This window comes from Dromiciops gliroides, chromosome 3 (genome assembly GCF_019393635.1).
Source record: "Dromiciops gliroides isolate mDroGli1 chromosome 3, mDroGli1.pri, whole genome shotgun sequence".
NCBI lineage: Eukaryota > Metazoa > Chordata > Mammalia > Microbiotheria > Microbiotheriidae > Dromiciops > Dromiciops gliroides.
Window position 1 is genome coordinate 347124892 of NC_057863.1, and position 26383 is coordinate 347151274.

At 38.8% G+C, this 26383-nt stretch overlaps 1 protein-coding gene across 2 annotated transcripts in view; it reads left to right on the plus strand.

Moving 5' to 3' along the window:
• Window positions 1-26383, plus strand: part of MRAS (muscle RAS oncogene homolog) — a 123251-nt gene that overhangs the window by 54505 nt on the left and 42363 nt on the right. For both annotated transcript variants that reach the window (XM_043994688.1, XM_043994687.1), the window contains one exon: window positions 9695-9905. In XM_043994688.1, coding sequence (XP_043850623.1) covers window positions 9713-9905 — 193 coding nt within the window. In that variant the 5' untranslated portion in view covers window positions 9695-9712. The remainder of the gene's footprint in view (window positions 1-9694; window positions 9906-26383) is intronic.

Consider the following 26383-nt stretch of genomic DNA (forward strand, 5'->3'; position numbering starts at 1 on the left):
TATGCCACCTAGCTGCCTTAAATATTTATTCAAATGCCACCTACTGTAGACTGGTTATGGATACCAGAGGACAAGTTTAGAGGCCAATACAACAGTCTAAGTGAGAAGAGTTGGGGGTGTGAACTAGTTTGGAGGTGTGATAGCGGAGATGAAGACAAGAATGGGAGACATTATGAAGTAGAGCCACAGGATTTGGTATTGATCAAAAGAATTCAAGAGAGAGAAGAATCAAAAGGTGACTAGGAGGTTATGAGTATGGATGACTTGGAAGATGGTGGTGCCAGAAACAAAGATACAGAAATTTGGAAGAGATTTTGAGAGGAAAATAATGAGTTTCCACTTTGGACAGGTCAAGTTTAAGGGACTGGTAGGATATAAAGGTGGAAAAAAAATCTATCACATATTTTGTATTATTAATGAAGTAATATTTTCTAAAATTTGATAAACACTCATCAAAAATAATAGTTTCGGGGCAGCTAGGTGGCGCAATGGATAGAGCACTGGCCCTGGAATCAGGAGGAACTGAGTTCAAATCTTCCCTCAGACACTTGACACTTACTAACTGTGTGACCCTGGGCAAGTCACTTAACCCCGATTGCCTCACAAAAACAAAAAAATAATAGTTTCATTCACCATTAGACTGTATCATTCACTAATTTAAAAATATAAATTTTTGTTGTTCAGTCACTGTCATTTCTGACTCTTTGTGATCTTATGGACCATACTGTTCAATATACCAATATATGTATAAATGTACATATACATATCAACAATATAATACTGTGGTTATTTTTTATCACAATGTAGTTAATCACCATCAAAAAGTATCTATTATCTTAGATTAAGCTAGGTGGCACAGTGGATAGAGTGCTGGCCCTGGAGTCAAGAGGACCTGAATTCAAATCTTACCTCAGACACTTATTAGCTGTGTGACCTTGGTCAAGTCACTTTACCCCAACCGCCTTAAACATCCAGGGGTCATTTTCAGTCATAGTGATTAGATAGATAGATAGATAGATAGATAGATAGATAGATAGATAGATAGATAGATAGACACACACACATATATGACTGAACAGCAACAACAAGTATGTATGTATGTATTTATGTATGTATGTATGTGAGAGTGAAGTTGTTGACTTTGTACAGCCCTCCCTCAGTTAAATCCAATTCACTGCAAGTCATGACATTACCTCCCAATGTCATGGTCCTTTTTCAGTACAAAGGACAAACAACATCTTCAAGAATGAAGGACAAAAACAATCTTAGAATATGAGTTTTCTCACTATTTCTTCAACTCTATTCCAAAGGCCCTTAAAAAGTATGGTTGTTGGTTTTTTTTTTTTTGTTGGGGTTTTTTGTTGTTGTTATTTTTTTAACTCACAAATTCTTTGAGGTCTTTGTGGTTTTAATTGTTCACCCTGAATGCTTACATTGCTGGGAAATTGATTCTGGGATCTAGGCCCATGTTTTTAACGTTTACATATTTTACATATGCTGTCATTTCTGCTTTTAAAAGAAAAATCTTTGAGATACTCTAATTGATATTTCTTGTTAACTGATGTCTTTCTTCCTACCGATTGTTGGAAGAATTTTTTCATTTTTCATTGTGTATCTGAAATTTGCAATGGTGTATCTAGGTGAGTTGAAATTTGAGTTTTTCCTCGCTAGTCTTCTGGGAATTCTTTCTACTTACAGAGAACTGCTTGTTTTTGATAATTCTGGGAAATTTTCTTACAGTGTTTCCTGAAATATAGTCATCCAATCCTTTTTTTCTTTGTAGAATAGTGGTAATTCAGGGGGTTTTCCCTTCATATTCTGCCCTATGCATGCATCATTTTCAGAAACATTGCTTTTAAATCTTTCTCCAGTTATATTTGAGCTTCTTTTTATTTCAACTGTTTCAATTCTTGTGTTTGCTTCCATCCTATTTCCTCCTTTATTAATCTATTTTTGTTTCATCCATTGATAAATTTTTCTATATTTTCTATTTCCTTGTGTTTTGCCTTACCTACTGAGGTATTTTAAAGATACATTCAATGCTTTCATTTCTCCTTGATTCTCTTAACTGAGTTCATTCCTTATTTTGTCATATCTCATGATATTTTGCTGCTTTTCATCCTTAATTTATTTGCTTTGTGTGTTTCCTATTTTTTAACTTCTCTCTGAATCTTAACCATATCTGTTTCTCTTCATCTTCTTTAGATATGCCTTTGTATTGCTTTTCTTCTTGCTTCTTTTATTTTTTCCCCCATTTCCTCAAAAAGTGCTGGAACTAGCATCACAGATTGGTGTTTTTTTTTTGGTGTGTTTGTTGTTGTTGTTGTTTTTTAAATAAAAATATTTTATTATTTTCCAGTTACAAGTAGAACTAGTTTTCAACATTTGTTTATATAAGATTTCCAATTTCAAAATTTTCTCTCTCCCTCCCCTCCCTCCCCCCCTCCCCTAGACAGCAGGCAATCTGATATAGGTTATATATACATAATAACATTAAGCCTATTTCTGCATTAGTCATGTTATACAAGAAGGATCAGAGCACAAAGGAAAAACCTCAAATCAGAAAACCAGCAGCATCAAAAACAAAAGAAATAGTATGGTCCAATCAGCATCCATATTCCACAGTTTTGTTTTGTTTTGTTTTGTTTTCTGGATTTGGAGAGCCTTTTACCTCATGAGTCCTTTGGAACATTCTTGTTCCGTTGGATTGGTGAGAAGAATCTAGTCTATCACAGTTGATCAACACATAATGTTAGCATCATAGAGTGTTAAAGTTGAAAAGGACCTTAGAGATAATCTATTCTGACACCTTCATTTTACAGAGAGGGATAGCAACAAAAGGATATAGCTTACTCAAGACCACACTGGTAGCAGAGCAGAGATTCGTACTCCAAATCCAATGCTCTTTCAGACACTCTCTTGGCCTCTAAAGAAACCCAGAGCCCCCATTGATCTAGGTAGATATGGATTTGGGGAATTTAGATGAATTGGCTATGACGTTTCAATTTGATGGTTGGTGGGACTTCTGTTCTATTCATTTGTTTCAGTTGTATCCAACTCTGCATGACCTCATTTGGAGTTTTCTCAGCAAAGATACTAAAGTCCTTTGCCATTTCCTTCTCTGGCTCATTTTACATATGAGGAACTGAGGCAAACAGGGTTAAGTGACTTGCCCAGGGTCACATAGCTAATAAGTATCGGAGGCTGTATTTGAACTCATAAAAATGAGTTTTTCTGATTCCAATCTTAGTGCTCTCTCCACTGGGCCACCTAGCTGTATTTTAAGGCTCTGTTTATAACCCTAAAGAAGGAGATAATTTTCAATTCTGAGAATCTCTGAATGGTCATCAAGATGAGGCTAAAAGGCACTCTAAATGATCACTAGGATGTAAAACTTTCTTTTATTGAAAGGCTGCCCTCAAACACAGAGTACTAATAGAATGAGCTTCTTGAAACCATCATTTAGCAATGCAAACTGTTTTTGTAGAAGTGACCACAGATGTGTTAGCCATTAATATACTTCTGTTTGCTTGGGCCTTATGAACCAAGCACACACTCATGTGCAGCTAAGTCTCCTGCTGTTCAATGAAACCTGAGTTATGAAGTCTTGCCAATCCTACTTTTACAGCTTTCTAGAACCTGTCTTCTCTCCCTTCATACAACGTTTACTCTAGTTCAAGCCTTCATTATTTCTCACTTGGACTGTTACAATAGCTTTCTCTATGGTCTCTCTGCCTCTAGTCTTTCGAATCTATCTTCTGCATATCTGCCAAATTTATGTTCCTAAAACAGATCTGGCTGGGTCAGCTCCCTCCTTAAAAAAAATCTTCATTGGCTACTGATTTTCTCCAGGATAAAATACAAATTCCTTGACTGGGATCCTAGCTACCTTTCCAGGCTTATTTTTAATCACTCCACTTCCACATACTGGCCTGATAAGTGTTAACATTCCCCTACAGACAACCCACCTCTCACCTCTTTACCTTTGCCAAAGTGTTCCCTTAAGTGTTGTTGTTGTTGTTCAGTCATTTCAGTCCTGTCTGACTCTTCGTGGCCCCATTTGGGATTTTCTTGGCAAAGATACTGGAGTGGTTTGCCATTTCCTTCTTCAGTTCATTTTATGGATGAGGAAACTGAGGCAAACAAAAAGTGTTAAATGACTTACCCAGAGTCCCATAGCTAGTAAGTCAGATTTGAACTCAGGAAGATGAGTCTTCCTAACTCCGGGTCTGGCACTCTACCCACTGCACTATCTAGATGCCATCTAGCTGTCTTCTCCATTATGTATAGAATGTATTTACTTACCTCTGCCTCATAGAATCCCTAACTTCTTTCAGAGTGTAGCTCAGGTGCCACCATCTATCAAAGGTTTCATTCTGATTTTATTCCTTGTCATAGGTTGGGCCTGACTCAGGACAGCATTTCACATTCAGGAACTAAAATGAATATCCAACAGTTAATAAAAAGGAGATTATTAAGCTACAGTATGTAAAGGATATTCAACCAGGATATGGCATTGATTACCTGCCTCTCTATTGGCCATACTGGTCTGCTGATCAGAAATCTGGCTCCATATGTGCTTCCTTTTGTGCTGAGTCCACCAGCAAGCTACATCAAGGGTTCAAGCCTTAGTTTCTTGGGCCAATTAAGTCTCACCCAAAGATAATTTTTAGCACCTCTAAGAGAAAAGCTAGCCTAACTACTTTAGGGTTGGTCCCTAACAAAAAGATGGCCCAGCCTATATAGGAGGGCCCTGGGAAATATTGCTATTATCCTTCTCCCTCCCCAGCCTTTTCCTTTCCAGGGCAGGGATTCTTTTTGTCATTTTATCCTCAGTATCTAGTCTTGCACAAAGAAGGCACCCATTAGTGTTTATTATATTGCAGTGTGTAGTTTGTTCCTGTTAGTCTTCCTGGAAGTGGCTCAGAGCAAAACCACCAGCTGCTAAATTTTACCCCTTCACTCATTGCAGTTTCCGTTAAGTATCACTTATGATAAATTGGAAAACAATGACTGTAAGACATTTTGTAGGCATAATAACTTTCTTTGCAAAATTTGGTACGAATTTTAAAAAGAAAAGGAAATGCAACAACTTAACAAGAACAAAACCCCAAACCCTTCTTTCCTCATTGCCTTTTACTGGGGAAATGTCCTGATTTTCATTGAAATTTCTCTTTGTTTACCAAATCTCAGAGACTGAGGGATGATGAATATACCCTGTTCTTTCGTGGCATTGTCTCACAAATAAAATCTCTTATCGCTTAAGTAAAGGTCAATGGAAATGTCTTTGGAGACTAAGAATTAACATGGAAATGGGCAGAAATTTCTTATTAATTCTACCTTTGCTCATAGGGGCAGGACTGGGCTTCTTCCCAATCACTAAACCAGGCCAGAGCTTTGATCTGCTGTGGCCTCTGGCCTCTCTGGCCTCCCTGTCCCTTGCTTCCAACCCCTAAAGAACACTGGGAGACTGAACAGGAAGTGATAGAGCATCAGGAGCCTACTCCTATCCTCATCCCCAACCCCACTCTCATCGTCCTATCATTTTTGCCACACCACTACAGTTTCAATCAGCCACTAGGCTGCCTTCTTCCCTACAGGAGTGCAAGCACTGTCATCAAATTCTTTAAATGGCCTTTATTTGAGCAAATTCCAGCCAAAGGCAAAGCTCTAGTTTCTTTGCACTAGTTGCAGCTTGGATGGATGGAGTAGGGATAGAAAGGAGAGGTTCAGGGATCTAAGTAAGGAGAAAAGGTAGAATAAATAGTGTCTAGAAGGGTCAGTAGGATGGGTGATAGAAATAAGGGATAAGGTGCTATAAACTTCAAAGAAGTTGTTGAATAACAGTGGGAAAGCAGGGCAGAAGGGAAATAACAAAGGTCTCTCCAGACCCTTTGAGGTAGGAATGGAAAATGGAGTGGCCAACATTGGAAAGGGGTAGGGGCAAAACAGGGAATCTGCAGGAGAATGTTAAGATTAATTGAATGTGAGGAGGTAAAATAAGTGTAAAAGAAACAAGGATGAGAGAAGGGGAAGGTTTTAATAATGAAACAGAGATCTCAAAAGATACAGTGGAAGGGGTGGGTGGTAGAAAAATAACCCCGGGGATAGTAGACATGGGATGTATAAAGATGAGAGGAAATAGAAATAGGAAATAGAAAATGGCTGGTCTGGTGCATAAAATGGTGAATATGGATGACAGAAATTATAGAATAGAAAGTTGGGCAGGGAGATGAATGGGGCATGTGAGTCATGCAGAAAGTGTAATACTGAGCATGAAGAGATTCTGAATGGAGAGTATGGAAGATTATGGGATCCCATGGTTTCCTTTAGAGTGTTAGTGAGATGATTCTCCCACTAGATGATCTTATTGGAGGTGTAGGGAAGAGTTGTATGGATGCTTACACAGCCTAGGTTCCTCCAAGGGCAGGGCTCCTTTTATCAGATGTTAAATGTAGAGCTTAAAAGAGTATTGTCATTTTTTTTAAAAAAAAAGCATTTTGTGGTTTGCCTTTAATCAGCTTTCAAACACATATCAGTTAAATATCCATTAGTGAGCCATTCCTTAGAAACTTGAATGCTAATTGTTTTTCAGTGAGTCTGGATATAACCTTGTTAATGATACTCTATGACAAGATTCCCCCATAAGTTTTATGAACCTTGATATATCTTTGTTCTTTGGTGCTTACCTTTACCCTCTGATTGGTGGAGAGTGAGAAGTCTGTTACTATTTGGCAAAAGCTGCTGAGAAAACTGGAAAGGGGTCTGGTAGAAATCAGTTTTAGACCAATACCTCATACCATAGACCACAAGGTCCAAATGAATACGTAACTTAGAAATAAAAAGTCACATCAAAAACAAATTAAAGGGGCAGCTAGATGGCGCAGTGGATAGAGCACTGGCCTTGGAGTCAGGAGTACCTGAGTTCAAATCCGGCCTCAGACACTTAACACTTACTAGCTGTGTGACCCTGGGCAAGTCACTTAACCCCAATTGCCTCACTAAAAAAAAAAAAATTTTTTTTAATTAAAAGAGCAAGTGAGAAATTACCTTTTGCAACTATGGATAGGGGAAATGTTCATGACCAAAGAAGATATAGAAAAGATCACAGAAAGTAGACCAAACAATTTTTATTACCTAAAATTTAAGTGTTTTGCACAAGAAAGACCAATACAGCTATGATTAGAAGGGAAACAGCTGCTCTCCCCCCACACCCCCACAAATCTTTGCAACAAGTTTCTCTGATAAAGGTCTAATTTCCAAGATAGAGAATTGATTCAAATTTATAAAAATAAGACCCATTCCCCAGTTGATAGCTTTTCAAAGTATCTGAATAGGCAATTTTCAAAGGAAGAAATCCATGTTATCAATAGTCATATAAAAAATGCTCCAAATAATGAAAGAAATACGAGTTAAAGCAATCCTGAGATCTTCATACCCATCAGTTTGTTAGAGCTGACAAAAAAATGAGGGAAAATGAGAAATGTTAAAGAAGCTGCAGTAAAGTAAAACAGGCACATTAACATACTGTTGCTGGAGAATTGATTGAACTTTCCATTCTGGAAAGCAATTTGAATTATTCCCCAAAAGTTACTAAAAGGACTCTTTGACCTATCAATACCCCTATTAAACCTATGCTCACAAGAGATCAAAGAAAAAGGTCCCATATCTACAAAAATATTTGTAGTAGCTCTTTTTTGTAGTGGCAAAAAAAAAATGGAACCCAAGCTGATATTCTTCTATTAGGGAATGGTTGAGGAGATAATGATATTTGAATGTAATAGAAAACCATTGTGCCATAAGAAATAATGAAAGCAACAGTTGGCAGAGAAATCTCAGAATATTTGTAGGAACAGATGCAGAGTGAAATGAGCAGAGCCAAGCAAATAATTTCTACAAAAACAATTTTGTAAAGGCAAACGACTTTAAAATACTTAAGAACTCTCATCAATGCAATAACCAGCCATGATTCCAGAATACTAGCAATAAAGCATATTATCCCCACCCTGACAGAGAAGTGATGGACTCAAGTTATGGAATAAGATACATATGGGTATATACTTATTATATATTTTATATAAACATACACACATATAATATATTATTTTCAGACACAGAGAATTTGTTTGATGTGACTGTGCTGTGTTAGCAAATCACAAAAGGTGCTGAGGAGGGGAAGGTAGTTCCATTTGTTTCCCCAGACCCACCTTTTCCTACATGATTTGGCCCCAAAGATGCAACTGGAGCCAGGCAGTTGCGTGGGCAAGAGAAAGCAGACAGGTGGGTGCTGCTAATCACTCCAGGACCAGCCTGCTGTAGCCATGGGACCCCGGAGAGCATGTGAACAACGAAGGGGAAACCAAATACCTGTGGAGATATGATTTTGGTTTGGAGCATAGCACCTATGGCCCCTTCTCTCCAAATGCATGGAGAGGAAGGTGTAAAGGGGGGAGGAACTGGATTTATCATTATAAAAGTTATATAGTTTCCCACCTCTGTATCTATTTGAAGTTTATATGATCTGAGTTTTCATCATGCAATAATGTACTCCCTATTATAACATGGTTGCTGTGAAACAAATTGCTCCCATATCATCCATGGGATTTTTTCCGTTCTGAAACCAATTGAGTCATTAAATCCTGTATATCAGTATAGATAAATTTTTGTCAAAGACATAAACTCCCATGATTAGTTATCCCAAGGTGTTCTCTCCATTCACTTTAGAATGTCCCAGGAACTTACAATATGTACATAATTCTCTGTAGCTTCACAGTTTGTATTTAGGAATAGTTTTCCTTTTGATATGCTCTTTTTGTGAGTGTTGGCCCTATTCACCATCCCCCCTCCCAAAGAACCTCAATAACTAACTCAAGGGCAGGTATCATGTTAATCGTAAATTTTTTTCTGTATTTCCTCCCAATCTGTAGCATAGTCAACATGAGAGCCCTGCAGTGAATTTCCTCCTAAAGCAAAAGATTCTTTCATAAAGAAAGTAATCATTCCCAATATATATTTTTAATGCATCTTGGATTATTATAGATAGGGTTTGCTTCAAGTAGAATCCCTCTGCATTGCAAAAGTATCTTTGGTTGTTTCTTTGGGCAAAGGAGGGAAAAGAAAAAGTTATTAAGTCATTCTTAGGTGACAAAATAATCACCAGGTAATGTGAAGCAGAAAGTGCTAAATGAGCAAGTGGAGGTTTGTACTTGTGTGTGCATTTACAGCTTTTTGAATCTGCTTTTTTTCAGATCCAAGGCTCTATTAATTCTACTTACCTTTGTCACTGTTCCAAGTAATAGTTTAGTATATCACCTTATACAACCTTAAAGAACATACTAGGTAGAACACACAGGGCACATTGTCTACCAGGGACTCAATTAAATTTGCTGAGAATGGTGTTTGTAAATTTTATAGGCTGGTAGATTTTGAAAATCAAATCAAATTAAAACTGTTGTCTAAGCAATCATGTTCATTGCAGGTTTATAAATTCTTTGTATTCCCTACTAAGTGCTGTGCCTTGAATATAGTAAGTGTCCAATAAATATTTATTGATTGAGGAGTTGGTGCCATCCTTGCAAGATGGCTAGCTATCTGAACCAATTAGGAGAGTGGTAACTAAACCCCTGGGTTGGGTTGGGAATGGTGTAAAAACTGAGGCTGCCAGAGTCTCATTCAACATGTTTTGCCTCTCCAGGTCTGACTTATTAGAGACATGGCTACCAGTGCTGTACCAAGTGACAATCTCCCCACATACAAGTTGGTGGTGGTTGGAGATGGCGGTGTAGGCAAGAGCGCCCTGACCATCCAGTTTTTCCAGAAGATCTTTGTGCCAGACTATGACCCCACCATTGAAGATTCTTACCTGAAGCACACAGAAATTGACAACCAGTGGGCCATTCTTGATGGTGAGCTTTGGGAAACAAAGGTTTTTCATGAGGTCTCCTGGGGATGGGATGGGAGGCAGGGGGAAGAGGGGGTCATAATAATTTTATGGTATCCAGTTTGGGGATTTGTTGTTGTTGTTTCTTCTGCTTATTTTGTTGTGGTTGATTTGCATATTATTTTCCCAGTTGGCTTGCTTCACTTTGCATCATTCCCCCACCAAATATTTTTCTAATTCTTTATAATCAGCACAGTGAGGTTATACCACAGTTTGCTTAGATATTCCTCAACAGAAACAAATATACTTCACCAGTTCTTTGCTAATACTAAAAGTGCTGCTATTCATATTTTGGTGTATGTGGGACTCTTCTCTCTGTCTTTGACCTCCCTGGGGTCTATGCCTAGAAGTAGGATCTCTGGGCTAAAGGGTATGGCCATTTTAGTCACTCTCTGGCATCATTTCAAATTGTTTTCCAGAATGTTTAAAACAACTTACTCCTTCCCCAGCAGTGTGTTAGTCGGTCTGTTTTTTCACAGCTCCTCCAATGTCAATTTTTCTCATCTTTTGTCATTTTTGTTACTTTGCTGGGTGTGCTATGAAACTTCCCAGTTGTTTCGATTTGTATTTTTTGTCTTATAAATAATTCGGAAGTTTTTCATGTGGTATTTAAAGTGCCATTCTTCTACTGAGAACTATTTTGTTCACATTCTTTGACCTCTTATCTATTGGAGAATGGCTCTTGGACTTAAATATTCATGTCCCTATATATTTTGAATATGAGGCCTTTAACAGAGATGTTTTATGCAAAGTTATTTTCCCAATATACAGAATTTCTTCTCATAGAATCATTGATTTAGAGTTCGAAAGGATCTTTGAGGTCATTAAGTACATGCCCTTCATTTTACAGATAAGGAAACTGAGACCCAGAGAGGTTGAGCCATTTGTTTGATGGTATAAAGCTATTTCAGTTTCATGCAACTGAAATTCTTTTTTATCTTTGGTGATTGCCTTTATCCCTTTTTTGCCTTAGAATTTCTCTCGAGTCACCATACCTGTGAAAGGCAACACAACTAATTCTCTTCTAATTTCTATCCATCTCTCATTTTACCATTGAAGACACTGAAATTCAGACAAGTGAAATCACAGAATTTCAAAGCTAGAAGGAACCTCAGAAGCCATTTAGGCCAATCCATACCAAAACATGCAACACTCCAGACAAGAAGCCATCTGGCTTGAGTTCCCCAAAGTCAAACATCTAAGACCTAAATGGGGACTTTCTCATTCCCAGGCCCCCAAAGAATCTTACCATTCCTTCTCCATTTACCTATACCCACTTCCCTTACTACAAATTATATGAAACAAACATCTGCAGCACAGCTCAATCTACTCCAGATCCCCCACAAAGTACATTCCCCTGAAGAGCAATAGCAATCAGAGTTGTGATTTATTAAATTCTCCACCCACCCCTCAACCTTGTTTCAAGTCTTGGGTACGTGCTTATTCGTGTAGCAGTAGAGAAGAGTTGGCATTTTGGTTACTCATGAGAACCAAAGTGGGAGAGATGTCTCCCAGGAGACTATGAACAAGTGATTCCTTGATTTAACAGCCTAATCTATGTGTTATCAGGAGCCCAGAGCAAAGGGACTCATATTGTAGAAAATATTTCTCCCTCATTTCTCCTCCAACTACAGTTCCTGCAGAATCGTGCCTAATCGTGCTAAAATGTGGAGGAAATATTAGTCAGAAAGATGTGATCTCATGCTAATTAAAGGGCTCTGTCAAAAGATTCTCATTTCATTGCTTGGCAAGCCACTTCAATCCAGTGAATGTGTGTGTGTGTGTGTGTGTGTGTGTGTGACAGCTGTCAAAATCCATGTCTTCCATGTGCCCCATGTTTCATGGTGACCTAGCTTCCATTGTTCTTTCTGTGTGCTTAACGAAGGGGAGAAGAGATAGACATTTCTGATTAAGTTTAAATAAGGTTTTGTGGTTTTAAAGGCAGGCGTTCACAAAGAGACAGATATTGTGTGAACAATAAGATTGCAGAGCAGGGGTGGGCTGTCAAAAGTAAAGCTGATGCCCACGACAGACCTACTCACTCTTTTTCCTCCTCTGAAGAATGATATAATGAAAACCCTGGTGCAGCTGTCAAACAGTAGTGATTACTTCAGAATGGAAAGTCTTAATGCTTTTTAAAAATCAGAATAAAAGTCATATCAACTTTTACATTCACAGTGGGGAAAGTTGGGCTGCTGGTGAGGTTCTACAGTGAGAACATTGCATGAGGTTGACTTTGCTAATTAGCAGAAGGCTAAGCTCCATCCCCATTTCTCTTAGAGATGTCATTCTAAGGCTGCTCTTCCCATTTATCAGGTCAGTTTCATGTACATCTGGAGGCAGCATATAAGTAGGTCAAAGTATCACCTTCTCAGGCAAGTAAGTTTTAAGTAAATCTTTTATTCCAGTAACCTTTACAAGAAAAAAAAAGAGGAAAAAAATAGCCCTGGGCATTGGCTTATTTTACAGATAAAAATACTAAGACCCAGAAAGGTAGATTTGTTGAAACAGGTACTGAACAGTATTATAGAATGTTAGAGATGAATGAGCCTTCTCCATCAGTCCCCTTATTTTACAGATAAAGAAACTGAAGCCCTGAAACTGAAATGGGAAATCTTTTGCTCAAAGCTGGTAAATGTTAGAGCTAAGACTTGAATAGTGATTTTCTGATTCCAAACCAAGAATTCTCTCTACAGTGGCATATTGTCATCCAATGTCTGTTAGTACAATTTCTTTTTCCTTGTTTTTGTTTTTTTTTAGTTTTTCTTTTGTTTGCAGTAGGTGAATATTCTCCAAGTAGATTCAATACGAAAAGTTACAGCTTTGGGAAAAGTAAAGAGGAAGATAGGGTGATGTTTGCCATCATTTTATAGGGCTGGGTTTAACCAAGCCCAGCTTTATTTCTTCCTAGGAACTCTGCTTTTAATTTAGGTAACCTTTCACCAGGTAGGTGATGATGTCTGGATTTTAGCCTCATACCATACTCTTATTTTAGCTACAAAAAAAGTACATAATCAATGCAACATGTTACTTTTACACAACTTTTATTTTTTGTTTTTTTTTAGTGAGGCAATTGGGGTTAAGTGACTTGCCCAGGGTCACACAGCTAGTAAGTGTTAAGTGTCTGAGGCCGGATTTGAACTCAGGTACTCCTGAATCCAGGGCCGGTGCTCTATCCACCGCGCCACCTAGCTGCCCCCGCAACTTTTATTTTATTTTACTTTTTTTAAAATGAGCAAGCATTTATTTTCTCTTCCTTCTACCTCCCTTCTTCATTCTACACTTTTCATACTAACCAAATCAAAGCTGAACACATTTTCTCATTCAATTATCCTTTTTTCCTATAAAAAAGAATTTTTTATTATAACACAAGCCTGGGGCAGCTAGATGGCACAGTGGATAAAGCACTGGTCCTTGATTCAGGAGAACCTGAGTTCAAATCTGGCCTCAGACATTTGACACTTACTAGCTGTGTGACCCTGGGCAAGTCACTTAACCCCCATTGCCCTGCCAAAACAAACAAACAAAAAAACCCACCAGCCTTACCTATTAGAGTATATCTATAGTTGAAAAGGTGGTTCTCAATTTAGACCAAGGCTTGGGAAGATAGAATTGTGATACAGTTAAAGGTATAATTGGCACAATGGAACAATGCTGATCTTAGTGTTGCAGGAGAAGGTTCAAATCCTGGCATTGCTATTTACTAGCTGGGTGGCATTAAACAAGTTACACCACCTCACCGAGGCTCAATTTCCTCATTTGTAAAATGAAGGAGCCGGATTAGATGGCAAATCTCCCCAAATCTATGATTCTCTAGTGAGCATTCATGAACCTTCACCAGTTTTCAAGTACTGCTTGATTTAATTCTGGTTTTATCTCTGGCCTGAATAAACCATGGCTTTCCCAATTCCCCTGAACTTTTTTACTTAGACTTTGGACCCTCACAAGTCCTAGTTTCTGTGCTGAGACTTTCAGAAAGTTTTTTTAGCTATCAAAACCCTTGTGATTTTCCTATTTTCAGTTTGTCTACCATCAGCCAATGAATGTATATTTATTAAGCACTTGCTATTATCCAGGTGCTATACTAAGGTGCTCAGAATACACACACAAAAAAGGCAAAAGACAATTTCTGCTCTCAAAGAGCTCACGGTCTAATAGGGGAGACTACATGGAAAGACTCACGGTAGAAAATGCTATGCACTTATGTAGAGAAAAAACTCTATGGCATCTGAATGCAGATCAAAGCAGACTATTTTTCACTCTGTGTGTGTGTGTGTGTGTGTGTGTGCGTGCGTGTGTGTATGTGTGTGTGTGTTTCCTTTGGGTCTGTGTCTTCTTTCAGAACATGACTAATATGGAAATATATTTTGCATGATTACACATGTAAAACACATATAAAATTGCTTCCTCTCTCAGGTAGGGGGTAGGTAAGAGAGGGAAGAAGAAAATTTGGAACTCAAAAAAATTTAATGAATATTCAAAATTGTCTTTATATGTAATTGGGGAAAAAATATTTTCTTTAAAAAAACACAGCCAACACTGGCCCAGGATTCAGGAGGACCTGAGTTCAAATCCAACCTCAGACACTTGACACTTACTAGATGTGTGACCCTGGTCAAGTCACTAGCCCTCATTGTCCTGCAAAAAACAACAACAACAACAAAATAACAAACAAAAAACCCACAGCCAAACAAGATAAGAGATAGGATAAATTGGAAATAATTTATAGGAGGGAGCCTTTAAATGCCCTAAGGAGAGAAACTTTTCTTGGATTAATGAAGGGCAGTCCCAAACAAGAAGTTAACTTGCCTTTCACTACACCTCTGGAAGCATTTTAAAAAAAGAGTACTTTTTCCTCTTCTCCCTCTTTTGCCTAGGAAAGGAAAGCTAGGTGGCTCAGTGGATACAGCACTGGCCCCGAAATTGAGAGCACCTGAGTTCAAATTTCACCTCAGACACTTACTAGCTATGTGACCCTGGGCAAGTCACTATCCAGGGCCATCTCCAGTCATTCTGAACACATATCTTACCACTGGACCCAGATGGCTCTAGAGGAGAAAGTGAGGCTGGTGACTGCACAGCTCTTCCTCACTTAAATCCAATTCACTACAAATCATGACATCTGTCATGGTACTCTTTAACAAACGACAGTAACAGCCTCTTTTGCCCAATAAGTAGAAGACTCTTATTTACTCAGTCAGTGGGTGTTTATTAAGCATCTGCTATTTTCCCTTCACTGTGGTAGATTCTGTGTGGAATACAGTAAAAGTCCCAGCCCTCCCCAACCCCCAAAGGAGTTTACAATCAAACTGAGGAAAAAGACTCTCACTTGTGAAATGAGTAGGGAAAAAAGTGAGTGCATTGTGTGGGTTGGCAAGTAAGAGCGCACTACATCCAAAGCAAGGACAGGTGCTGGTAGTGCATGGCATTTAAAGATCGCCCACACACAATCCCTGCCCTCAAGGAGCTTATACTGTCTAGTATGAGTCACAAGAGATATTCACATATAATAGAAAGCAGAACGAAGGTGATTACAAATGAAATGCTATGAAAATTCAGAGAAGAGACCAAGAAAAAACCCCTTAGCTCAGCTGCTACAGTTTTCACATTTAGCCATCAATCAACATGCATTTATTAAGCACCTACTATGTCCCAGGCACTGTGAGAGGTGCTGGAGATAACAAAGGCAAAGATGAAAGAATCTCTGTCCTTCAAGGACCTTACATTCTATGAAAGAGACAAAATTTCTCTCTCTTGATTCCTAGGACACCCCTGTGAAGTGTTGGTTAAGGTCACACAGTATGTCACAGAACTGGGGCAGAAACCCAAGTCTTTCTGATTCCAAGACTAATGCTCTTTGCATCTGAGCATGCTGCTTCTTAAAAGCCAACATTAAGTATTCAGAAAAGAGAAACATGAATCCAGGCTAGAGCAGCTGAAAGCAGTTTTTCTTTCCCTGTACCTATTTTTATTTGACTCCTCTATCTTGATCTTTCAAATCCAGAATTAAGACCTTCTAATTTACACCAAAGATTTAAATTTACTCTTTAATCACTCCTTAGCTGATTCCTTTAATAATGGCCCCACTAAACTTTTCATTGGGCAGTTAGGTGGCTCAGTGGATGGAGCACCTGGCCTGGAGTCAGAAAGACCTGAGTTCAAATTTAGCCTCAGACACTTACTGGCTGTGTGGTTCTGGGCTTAACCTCATTTGCCTCTGTTTCCTCATCTGTAAAATGAGCTAGAGAAGGAAATGGCAAATCACTCTATCTCTGCCAAGAAAGCCCCAAATGGAGTCATGAAAAGTTTAAAACAACTGAACAACAAAAGATTTTTATTCACTTCTTCTATTTATTTATTTCTCTTTAACCTTTTTTTTTGCATTTGTGTCATATACTCCTTTCTCTGTCTAGTGAATCCTATGTACCCCATCTCAGAATAAGGCTTTGAAATGCATAAAATACATTGGATTACAAAAGAAAACAATTAGATTGAAATCAAGATGGTTTTTTCCCCATCCAGTTCACAGTTACCCTGAAATTTATCCAGGAACCCCTTCCATGAGCCCCAGATGAAGAACCCCTGCTTAAAAGGAACCGTATGTTTTCCTCCAGAATCTAGGATAATTTCAACAGACCTAAAACAGGATTTTAGAAGTTTTACCAAAGTGTAACATGGTCTTTTTCACACACTGTTATATTTTATTCATGTGAATTGATTACCCCGTGATGTTTTACAAAGGATTGAATTACTAAAAGAAGACAGAAGTTGAGGGGGATTCCTGAGCATACTAGGTGCTGTTGCTAAAATAACTAAACTGTCACTCTACACACACACACACACACACACACACACACACACACCAGTAATCATAGATTTCTAGAATCTTGGAGCTGAAAAGGGTCCTTAGAGATCATCTAATCTAATGTCCTCATTTTAAAGATGAGGAAACTAAGGTTTAGAGAGCTTGTGACTTGCCCAAAGTCCAGGTAGCAAGTATCAAAGCTGAGACAAGAACCTAACTCTCTTCACTCCCAGTCCAGACCATCAACTACCACACTAGACTACAGAAAGGAGCCACTCTGAATTATCCATGGTCTTAGAGAAAATACATACATAAACACACACACACACACACAAAATTGGGGTGGGGGAAGAATAAAAAAATCTATCACATCAAATAACAGTTGCTAAATAAAAGTAAATGTTTTTATATTTCTTTCAAAGCCAAAAAAAATAGGTTTTGTTACATTTGCAATATAAGTTTTAAATTACAGGGTTTGTACTTTAAATAATTTAGAAAGGGCTAGCCAATGCACAAAGTGCTTAGAGCTTGGTCAGAAGTCAAAGATGCCAAGGCCATCGCTGGTCATCCTGATTTTTGTCCTGCCACTGGACTTCTATGATACAGAAAGACAGAATGAGCCTGACAATTTTGTGCAACTCTGCCTTACTTAAATCCAATTCATTCATGAGTCAAGACATCACCCCATGATGTCACTGGTCTTCTTTGAAAATGAAGGATCAACAACCACCACCACCTCAAATAATGATGCTGACATTTATGTGATGGTTCAAAGCACATTTATGTGATGGTTCAGAGCACTTAATATACATTTTCTCATTTGTCTCATTTAACACTATAGATATCATGATCCCTATTTTATTAATAAATGAACCGAGACTCAGAGAAGTTAAAGAATGTGCTGATGGCAGCACAGCTAATAAGGGACAGAAGCAGGACTTGAACCCATGTCTGCCTGACTCCAAGTTCAGTGATCTACCTATGGCTCCATGATTCTGCAGATGCTACCATATGAATGGTAATCACTGGAGTTATGGCTGCATGAACCAAACAAACAGCTAAGCTCTCCCCAAGTGGGGAAAACCTGAAAAAGCATAGCTTAACACATGGTTAAATTTGTATGGCATTAAAGGTCAATTTAATTTAACAAGCATTTTTAAAGCACCTACGATGTGCTAAGTTCTAAGAATATAAAGACAAACAAACCCTTGATCTCAAATCATGCTTGTTCTGTCAATATAGAAATTAATATAACTAGTATAATCATTAATTTTAAAACATGGTATATAATTTAGATCAAGATTTAAACAAATACAAACACTAGGTATTGATAAAAACCTTCCTAACTTCTTTTTGTTTGTTTTTTTGGTGGGGCAATGGGGGTTAAGTGATTTGCCCAGGGTCACACAGCTAGTAAGTGTCAAGTGTCTGAGGCCAGATTTGAACTCAGGTACTCCTAAATCCAGGGTCGGTGCTTTATCCACTGTGCCACCTAGCTGCCCCCTTCCTAACTTCTTCTTCTTCTTCTTCTTCTTCTCTTTTGTTTTTAGTGAGGCAATTGGGGTTAAGTGATTTGCCCAGGGTCACACAGCTAGTAAGTGTTAAATGTCTGAGGCCGGATTTGAACTCAGGTACTCCTGACTCCAGGGCCAGTGCTCTATCCACTGCGCCATTTAGCTGCCCCCCTTCCTAACTTCTTAACATCAAATGTTACCTATCACTGCTAATATAACCCTAACTTAATTTTCCTTTAAAGAGGACTCACCCAGCTGACCTTTCCTTCTCATTTCCTTTGCTGAAATATCATGCCCTCTCCTCTTCTCCCTATGGTGATTTGGACAGCTCCCATGGGTTTAGCTATCATCTCCATGTATATGGATTCCAAATCTACAAATCCAGCTCTCAACTCTCTTCTGAGCTCCAATCTTTGCATCATCAGCTGCTTGCTGTGAATCTGAAACACAGTATGTTCCAAGATAAATTCATAAGTTTCTACCAGAAGCCCACCCTTCTCCTAACTTCCCAATTTCTGTCAAGGGTGCTATTATCCTTCCTGTATCCCAGACTTGTAATCTTGGAGTCCTTCTCAGTTTTTCTTTCTCCTTTTAACCCCATGACCAAACAAATGGCTAGCTCTTGATGTGTTTCACAGCATCTCTCATGTCCATCTCTTTCTTTCTGCTCACATAGCCAACACCTTTCTAGTTCAAGCCTATAGCACTTTTCACTTAGACTATTCTCCTTGACTCCAGTCTCTCCCCTTGATGATCCATCCTCCACTAAGCTGCAAATTTGATATTCCTAAAGCCCATTTCTAACCATGCTACTCTCCTATTTGAGAAGCTTTCAGTAGCTCCCTCTCATCTTTAGGATATCATACAAATACCTTTGTCTGGAATGTAAAGCAATTTCAAATCTGGCTCCAACCTATATTTCTATATTGATTTTTTATTACTTCTTTTCAAGAACTTGTCCCTGGAATGTGCTTTCTCCTTACATATGCCTCTTGGAATCCCTAGCTCCCTTCAAGAAATAACTCAGATGTACCCTCCTATAGGAGGTCTTTTCTGATTCACCTGATAATTAATATACTCCCTCCCTCATTTACCTAATAAATATTTTGTATTTACTTTTGTTGTTGTTGTTAAGTCATTTTTCAGTTGTGTTCAACTTTCCATAACCCCATTTGGGGTTTTCTTGGCAAAGATAATGAAGTGGTTTGTCATTTCACTCTCCAGCTCATTTTACAGAAGAGGAACTGAGGCAAACAGGATTAAGTGACTTGTCCAGGATTACGCAGTAATAAGTATCTGGGGCCAGATTTGAACTCAGGAAATGAGTCTTCCTGACTCCAGGAATGGTCCTCTATCTACTGTGACACCTAGATGCCCTCATATGTTTTTATTTTTGTACATATTGCTTTTCTTCCCCTCTCCTCGTTATAATATAATCTCTTTGAGGCTAGAGATTGTTTTAGTTTTTGTTTCCCTAACACCTAGTATGGTGCCTGGCAGGCACCAGCACTTAGTAAATGCATCATGAATTGACTTGACCTATGACTTTCTCTCAGCAATTGTGTCTCAGGCATGGAAAAAGTCCCAGGCCAGGTATAGTTCTAGTTGCCCATGTCAGCTTATTCTACTTGTTCACTCGTAGATATCAAAGGCAGGAAAGCAAGATGATATTCCCTAAAGCTTTTAACTACCTGATTATAACTGTATAACTTCTCTCTTATTAACACCAAAGAGAAGGTGTTAATATACCTCCTTAACAGTACTCACCTAGGAATGCTAACAGAACTTCTTTTTGTTTGTTTGTTTGTTGTTTTTTTTTAGTGAGGCAATTGGGGTTAAGTAACTTGCCCAGGGTCACACAGCTTGTATGTGTTAAGTGTCTGAGGCTGGATTTGAACCCAGGTACTCCTAACTCCAGGGCCGGTGCTTTATCTACTGCACCACCTAGCTGCCCCTGCTAACAGAACTTCTAACCTAGAAATGCTAACACAGTTAATATTGCTTAGCTTTTGGCCCACTCGTTCTGCCTGACTCTGGTTCCCTTTCTCTCTCTACATCTGTTTCCCCTGTGGCAAGTGGTAAACATTCATCCATCCAACAAACATTTATTAAACACTTTTAAACATTTATTAAGAACAAAGAGAAAAGGGAAATCACACCAGTAATCAACATGTCTGCTATCCCTGTTATTGCCCCTTGCTAATCAAGCATCTTCCTGGCAGTTAGTTTCACTAACACATGCTCCTCTTTACCGTCCCTCTCCCCTTTCTTCCTGCTGAATGCTAAATCTCCTTTGGAAAAGGCTGTATTTTTGCCCTTTGTGTTAAACTAAACCAGCAGTTTAATATCAGGTTTTTCCTGGTTATTATTTTGGTTCAGCAATAGAAAGGGGAGGAAATGAAGCTCTCAGACCCCAGAACCTCATTCCAGATGAAGTGACCTGGACACTGGAGTCTAAAAGATGTCCAAGATGAGATAACCTGAAGGCAGGGGTACCATTGGCAATTCTCAGATCCCAGACACCTGATCCAGCACTCTTCCAAACACTCTACCTTAGGTTCTTTATAACAGGTCTTTCTTTGTTAGATATTGCAGCCTGCAATTGCCCTCTTATTGATATTTATTTTTAATTATTTCAAGACTTCAGTGTTCCCTGACTCACATCAATACAACTGTTTTTGAGCATATTTCTTCCTATTTTAAATAATTTGTTCCAACGGCCATGAAACAGGCAGGTGGAGCACTTAGAGCTTGGTTAGGCATCAAAGATGCCAGGGTTATCCACCACATCCTGGGCCATCTCCAGTCATCTTGGCTTGGGTCTTGACATTGGACTTCAGTGACTCAAGAAGAGAGAGTAAGGTTGACTGCACAATTCTGCCTCATTTCAATCCAATTTAGTTGCGAGTCATCATCCATGTTGTCATTGGTCCTTTTCAGAAAATGAAGGATGAACAACTTTAGGTTTTATTCATCCAGGCAAGGCCTAATTTTTAAAAATTGATCATTTATTTATTTTAAGGATTCTTTTTTTTTTTTTAAAGATTTTGAGTTCCAAATGTTCTCCCTCCTTCCCACCCCTCCTCTACCCATTGAAAAGACAATGGGGGTGGCTAGGTGGCAGGGGGTGGCTAGGTGGCGCAGTGGATAAAGCACCGGCCCTGGATTCAGGAGTTCCTGAGTTCAAGTCCAGCCTCAGACACTTGACACTTACTGGCTGTGTGACCTTGGGCAAGTCACTTAACCCCCATTGCCCCGCAAAAAAAAAAAAAAAGAAAGAAAGAAAAGGCAAGCAATATGATATCAATTATACATGTGAAATCATGGAAAACATTTCCACGTAAGTTACATTGCAAAAAATTAAAAGCCAGAAAAATAAAGAACATGTTAAAATTATATTTCAATTTGCACTCAATAGTGCATCAGTTCTCTCTCTGAAAGTGGATCAAGACCCAAATTCTAAGTGATTTAGCTCATGAGATCCCATTAGCTACTAAGGTCCTAGTTATCTCATTAGGTTTCATATGCTGGCCCACAGGCACACATGGGGACAGATAGTTCTGACTTCTGTTCCCACTCTTTTCACACTCTTAGGGCCCTTTTTCACAAATAAAAAGATCTATCTATCTATCATATTAGCCATCCAGAATAGAAGACCATCAAGGTGGCTGTTCCAAATTTCATAGATAAAATAGTTAACAACTTATCCTCAAAAGGACAGACAGCCTGGATCTCCCATATTTAAAAAAAATGTTGGGACACTTCCCTCTCTGCGTCAATGCTTGGGATCTGGAAGGTGGCAATTCTTTATGTGTCATGGCTAAAGGCCACTTGGCGAGGTTGGAGAATGCTTTAGTAGATTGGATTGATCATCAGCATTCTGTTTTTTCTTCCTTTCAAACAAATATATTGGTAGGGTTTTTTTGGCTTAGTTACCTGCTTTCTCAAACACTCTTTGTTTTAATAGCATCTACTCAGCATAATTACTTGTCATTTCTATATTCTGTTTACTTTGCATGGACTCTTAAGGGGGAAGCCTACTGAAATCAAAATCAAACAATGTCCCTGATTTCAGAGAATGTTTGAGAGAAGAGAATTATGATTCAGCTGGTGTTTTGCTACAAGATGGAAAAATATCCTTCCCTCCCTCCACCATGCCCTCTAGTATAGAGTAGAGAAAGTAAGATAGGATAAAGAACTATAAAGCTTAGAGAAACCTAGGTCTGCCACATCCATCATACAGTATCTTCCAAAGGACAATCCATTTCTCTGTACAGAACATCAGGCACACCCATAGTAAATTATAAGGACCAAAACATATCAGAGAACCACATTCAAATACTTTTTGGATTGCTATTCTTGTTGAATTTTACATTCTTCATTAGAGCAGGTAATGGAAAGTTGGTGTTCTCGGTGCATAAGGAAAGCATGTACTTACTTAGTCTCTAGCCACTGATCTCTGAAATAGAAACTCCAACAATAGGAAAGCATGATGACCTCTCCTGGGGCAGTTTTTTTTCGAGGAGACCTGTTAATACCATTACCCTCTTTTTCCTATGAGAGAAGGGCATTCGTTCATCCTGGCAAACTCAGGCAGGAAGTAGATCATTATCTTAGGTAGTCAGTTAATTTTACCTTTATTCCTTCATATTGAACATAGTGCTTGGTTATATGCAAGTTGAGAGCCTACTTTATAAGTTATACCAAAGGATCTTAGAAGTGGAAGGGACTGTGGAGGTCAACTTGTCTAAAATCTCTTTATTTTAACAAATGAGGAATCAAAGGCTCAGCAAAGCCAAGCAATTTTTCCAAGGTCACACAACTAGTCCGTGGAAGGCAGAATGAGAACCCAGAGACTCAAGACTTTTCCTTCCTTCCTTTTCTTTCTACCTTTCTTTTGGATGTTTTCAGTGCTTTCTTGAAGGGAAAGAGAAAAGAAAATTAAAATAGAGTCCTTTGTTCCTTGTCAGCTGCTCTGGCAAAAAAAAGTTTGGTGGCTGAAGTTAAGTCTAATGGTAAAATGAGCTTTTTGATGAACATAATCTCTTTTCCCCCTGGGACTGTAAAGAGAATTCTTTTTTTCCATACTTGATATAGGGAGAGTAGGAGGATTTAAGACTGAGAAAACATTAGTCACCCTAGAAGAGGAGAGGTGTTCTGATGCCAGACTTTAAGGGAAGAGAGAGAAGAGAGAGCACGCGCGTGTGTGTGTGTGTGTGTGTGTGTGTGTGTGTGTGTGTGTCTGTCTGTCTGTCTGTCTGTCTGTCTGTCTCCTTTAGTACATTGTGTGTGCTCTGTGAAATGGATGGTTTATATTGGCAGCAAGCCCCCCTCAGCACCCTCCCCACTGTGAAACTCATCCCCAAGCCCAGATATTGGTTGCACTAATGTTGGCAGTGCTAACCTCCCTCTTTTTTGCCAGCAATGTTCCTGAAACAGATTTAAATTGAAAAATTGGTTCTCTGCCGAGATCATTTCAACTCCAACAGAAAAAAGCACATTTCCAGGCTCCTGTTTCCATTCTGCTGTTGACTGACATCAACACCCAGCCTCACACATGAAGCTTTGAAGCTCTGAGAGGTGCATTAAATATTCACTTAGGCACAGGCAAGGGCATGGAGCAAGTCGTTAGGAAGAGAGGTCCTAGAGTCTATCGTGACCCTGGTTTCAACCTACTAACAGTCTTTCCAGTAATGATGCCTAACATTTAATAGCACACTTCGGTGAACAAAGAAATTTTACAGGCGCCATTTTGTTTGATCCTTACAACAATTCTGTGATGTTAGTCAGGGAAGCTTTTATTTTCCTTGATGAGAAAATGGAAGCCGAAAGGTGGAGTGACTTGTCCTAAGGCATTAAGCAGCTGAGCGCATGCCAGAATCCAGGTTTCCTCAGGTTGGGTCCCTTTCTCTTACTATTCTACCACACTGCTGCCATGGTCTGGGCATTTTAGGTGGGCATCCTTTGAAGAGTAGAGTCCTTTACTAATATTACACTTTATGACTGGTAACCCTTTACTTTCTATTAGTACACACTATTTAGGCGTAGTAATTGTTGTAAAACATATTCCTTAGTAATGCTACCAAAAATACCAGAACTACTCCCTGCCTACAGATTCAATTAACCAGTCAACAGGCATTTACTCTTATATTCTAGGATCTGTGTTTTAACAATGGATATACAAATAAAAATTTTAAAAAACAGTCTCTGCCCTCAAGGAACTTCCATTTATTTTAATGGAGAAAACTGTGCATAAAAATAGGCATAAACTTCATTTTTATAGAACAGTTGGAAAGTTGAGGGACATGCTGGAAATGCTTTCTCCATCAGTTTAAGTCTAGACAATCAAGAAAACAATAAATCAAACCCTAAAAGCCTTGGCTTATGGCATTTGACCATTTCTAAACTTTAAATGCTCTTGAACATTGGCCTCAACTGGTTCCAGCATACTCCTGATAGAAGGGCAAGACCATAGCATTGGGAGAGGGGAGGAAGAGGAAGCATAAAGGGGAATATGGGAGGGAACCAGGAAAGGCCTCCTGCAGAATGTGGAGTTTGTGCTGAATCTTGAAGGAATCAGATGCAAACTCCTTAGGCTCTTTTCCAATGCAGCTTTATTTCCCTTTATAGTTCTCCTACAGAAGCCTTCGGTTCTAGGCAGGTTAGCCTCCTTCCTGTCACTGGAAAAAGGTCTGCTTAATTTTTACTTCAAGTCCCAGGAGACTCCCAGTGTGCAGACCCCCCACCACCATTACAGCTTAGCAATTTGTCTGGAATTTTCTTTTTTTTGGTGGGGCAATGAGGGTTAAGTGACTTAGTTGCCCCTTGTCTGGAATTTATAGACTTCGAGACTTGCTTGGGACCCAAAGTTAGGTGATTTTGGTATGATCACATAATCAATATGTATCAGAGGAAGGTCTTGAACCCAGATTGTCCTGACACAAAAGTAAACCAACCCTCATTCTACTCTGACATCTTTACATGATCATAGGTAGTAATAACAACCATAACAGTTCATGCTTTGTGTCATACTCTGGAGTTTAGAAAGTGCTTTCCTCACAATAATCCTGAGGAGTAGGTAGGGCCCTAAGAGCTCCTACATTGAATTTGTCTGTACCCTGACAATTGGCATTTTTATGTCTCCCCAAATACCGTACTGAGTTATGCTCACACTAAATAAATATTTAATGAAGGGTTTTCTCTAAAGAATGACTTAAACCCTATAGGTATTTTAGCCTCGTTAAAACTCCATGTTAAAATTCCATTTCAGCTTAGAGGTTAAGAGCAATAATTCCAGTTTAGCGGTTAAGTTACCACATTACCAGAGGCGGGGGGGCGGGGAACTAATTGCATGCAGAGCATTTGGCATGTGAAAGAGGACTAAACGTCATAATTATTGATTAAAACTCAAAAATCAATGAATTTCATTAGATTAAGTACAAATAGTGATTAAGTTTTAGGGGACAAGGGAGGGGCAGGAGCAAGTTGGCCCACTCCGTGAGACATTTACAAAAGAAAAGAGCTTACTTACTCTGACATCACCAAAGAACAGGAAATAATGAAGGCTGAAATAGTACAGGGACAGCCAAGGCCAGAAAGCAAAACCTCTGAGTAGAGAGAGAACTAGAATCCGGCATACACTGGTTTGTACTTGTTTCTTTCTAGTACAGAAGGGAAAAATATCCTAGCTCCCAAATACTGGATGAACTCCAATAAAGAATAACTAGGCAGACAAACACTGGTAGGATAGGAGGCATTTGGGGGGATTATATAAGCCTTAATACATTGAGAGTTGGTCAGTATAAAACAAATGAGAACTAGTGAATTAATTTCACTAAGAAAAGGTTAGGATTTCTTAGCCATTCATAGTCATACAATGAGTCTATATTAAGTGCCAGGCATTGGGCTGAGTGCTAGGAATAATAAGATAAAAGTAGAACAATCCCTGCCCTCAAGGAGTTTATAATCTGTCAGGATACAGTATTAACTACACAAGGACTTCTTAAATTTTTTCCACTCAAAACCCCTTTTCACCTGAGAAATTTTTATGTCACCTTGGATATATAGGTACATAAAATGGGTACACATAATCTTTTACCGTTGCCAAATTTTTCACAACCCCCA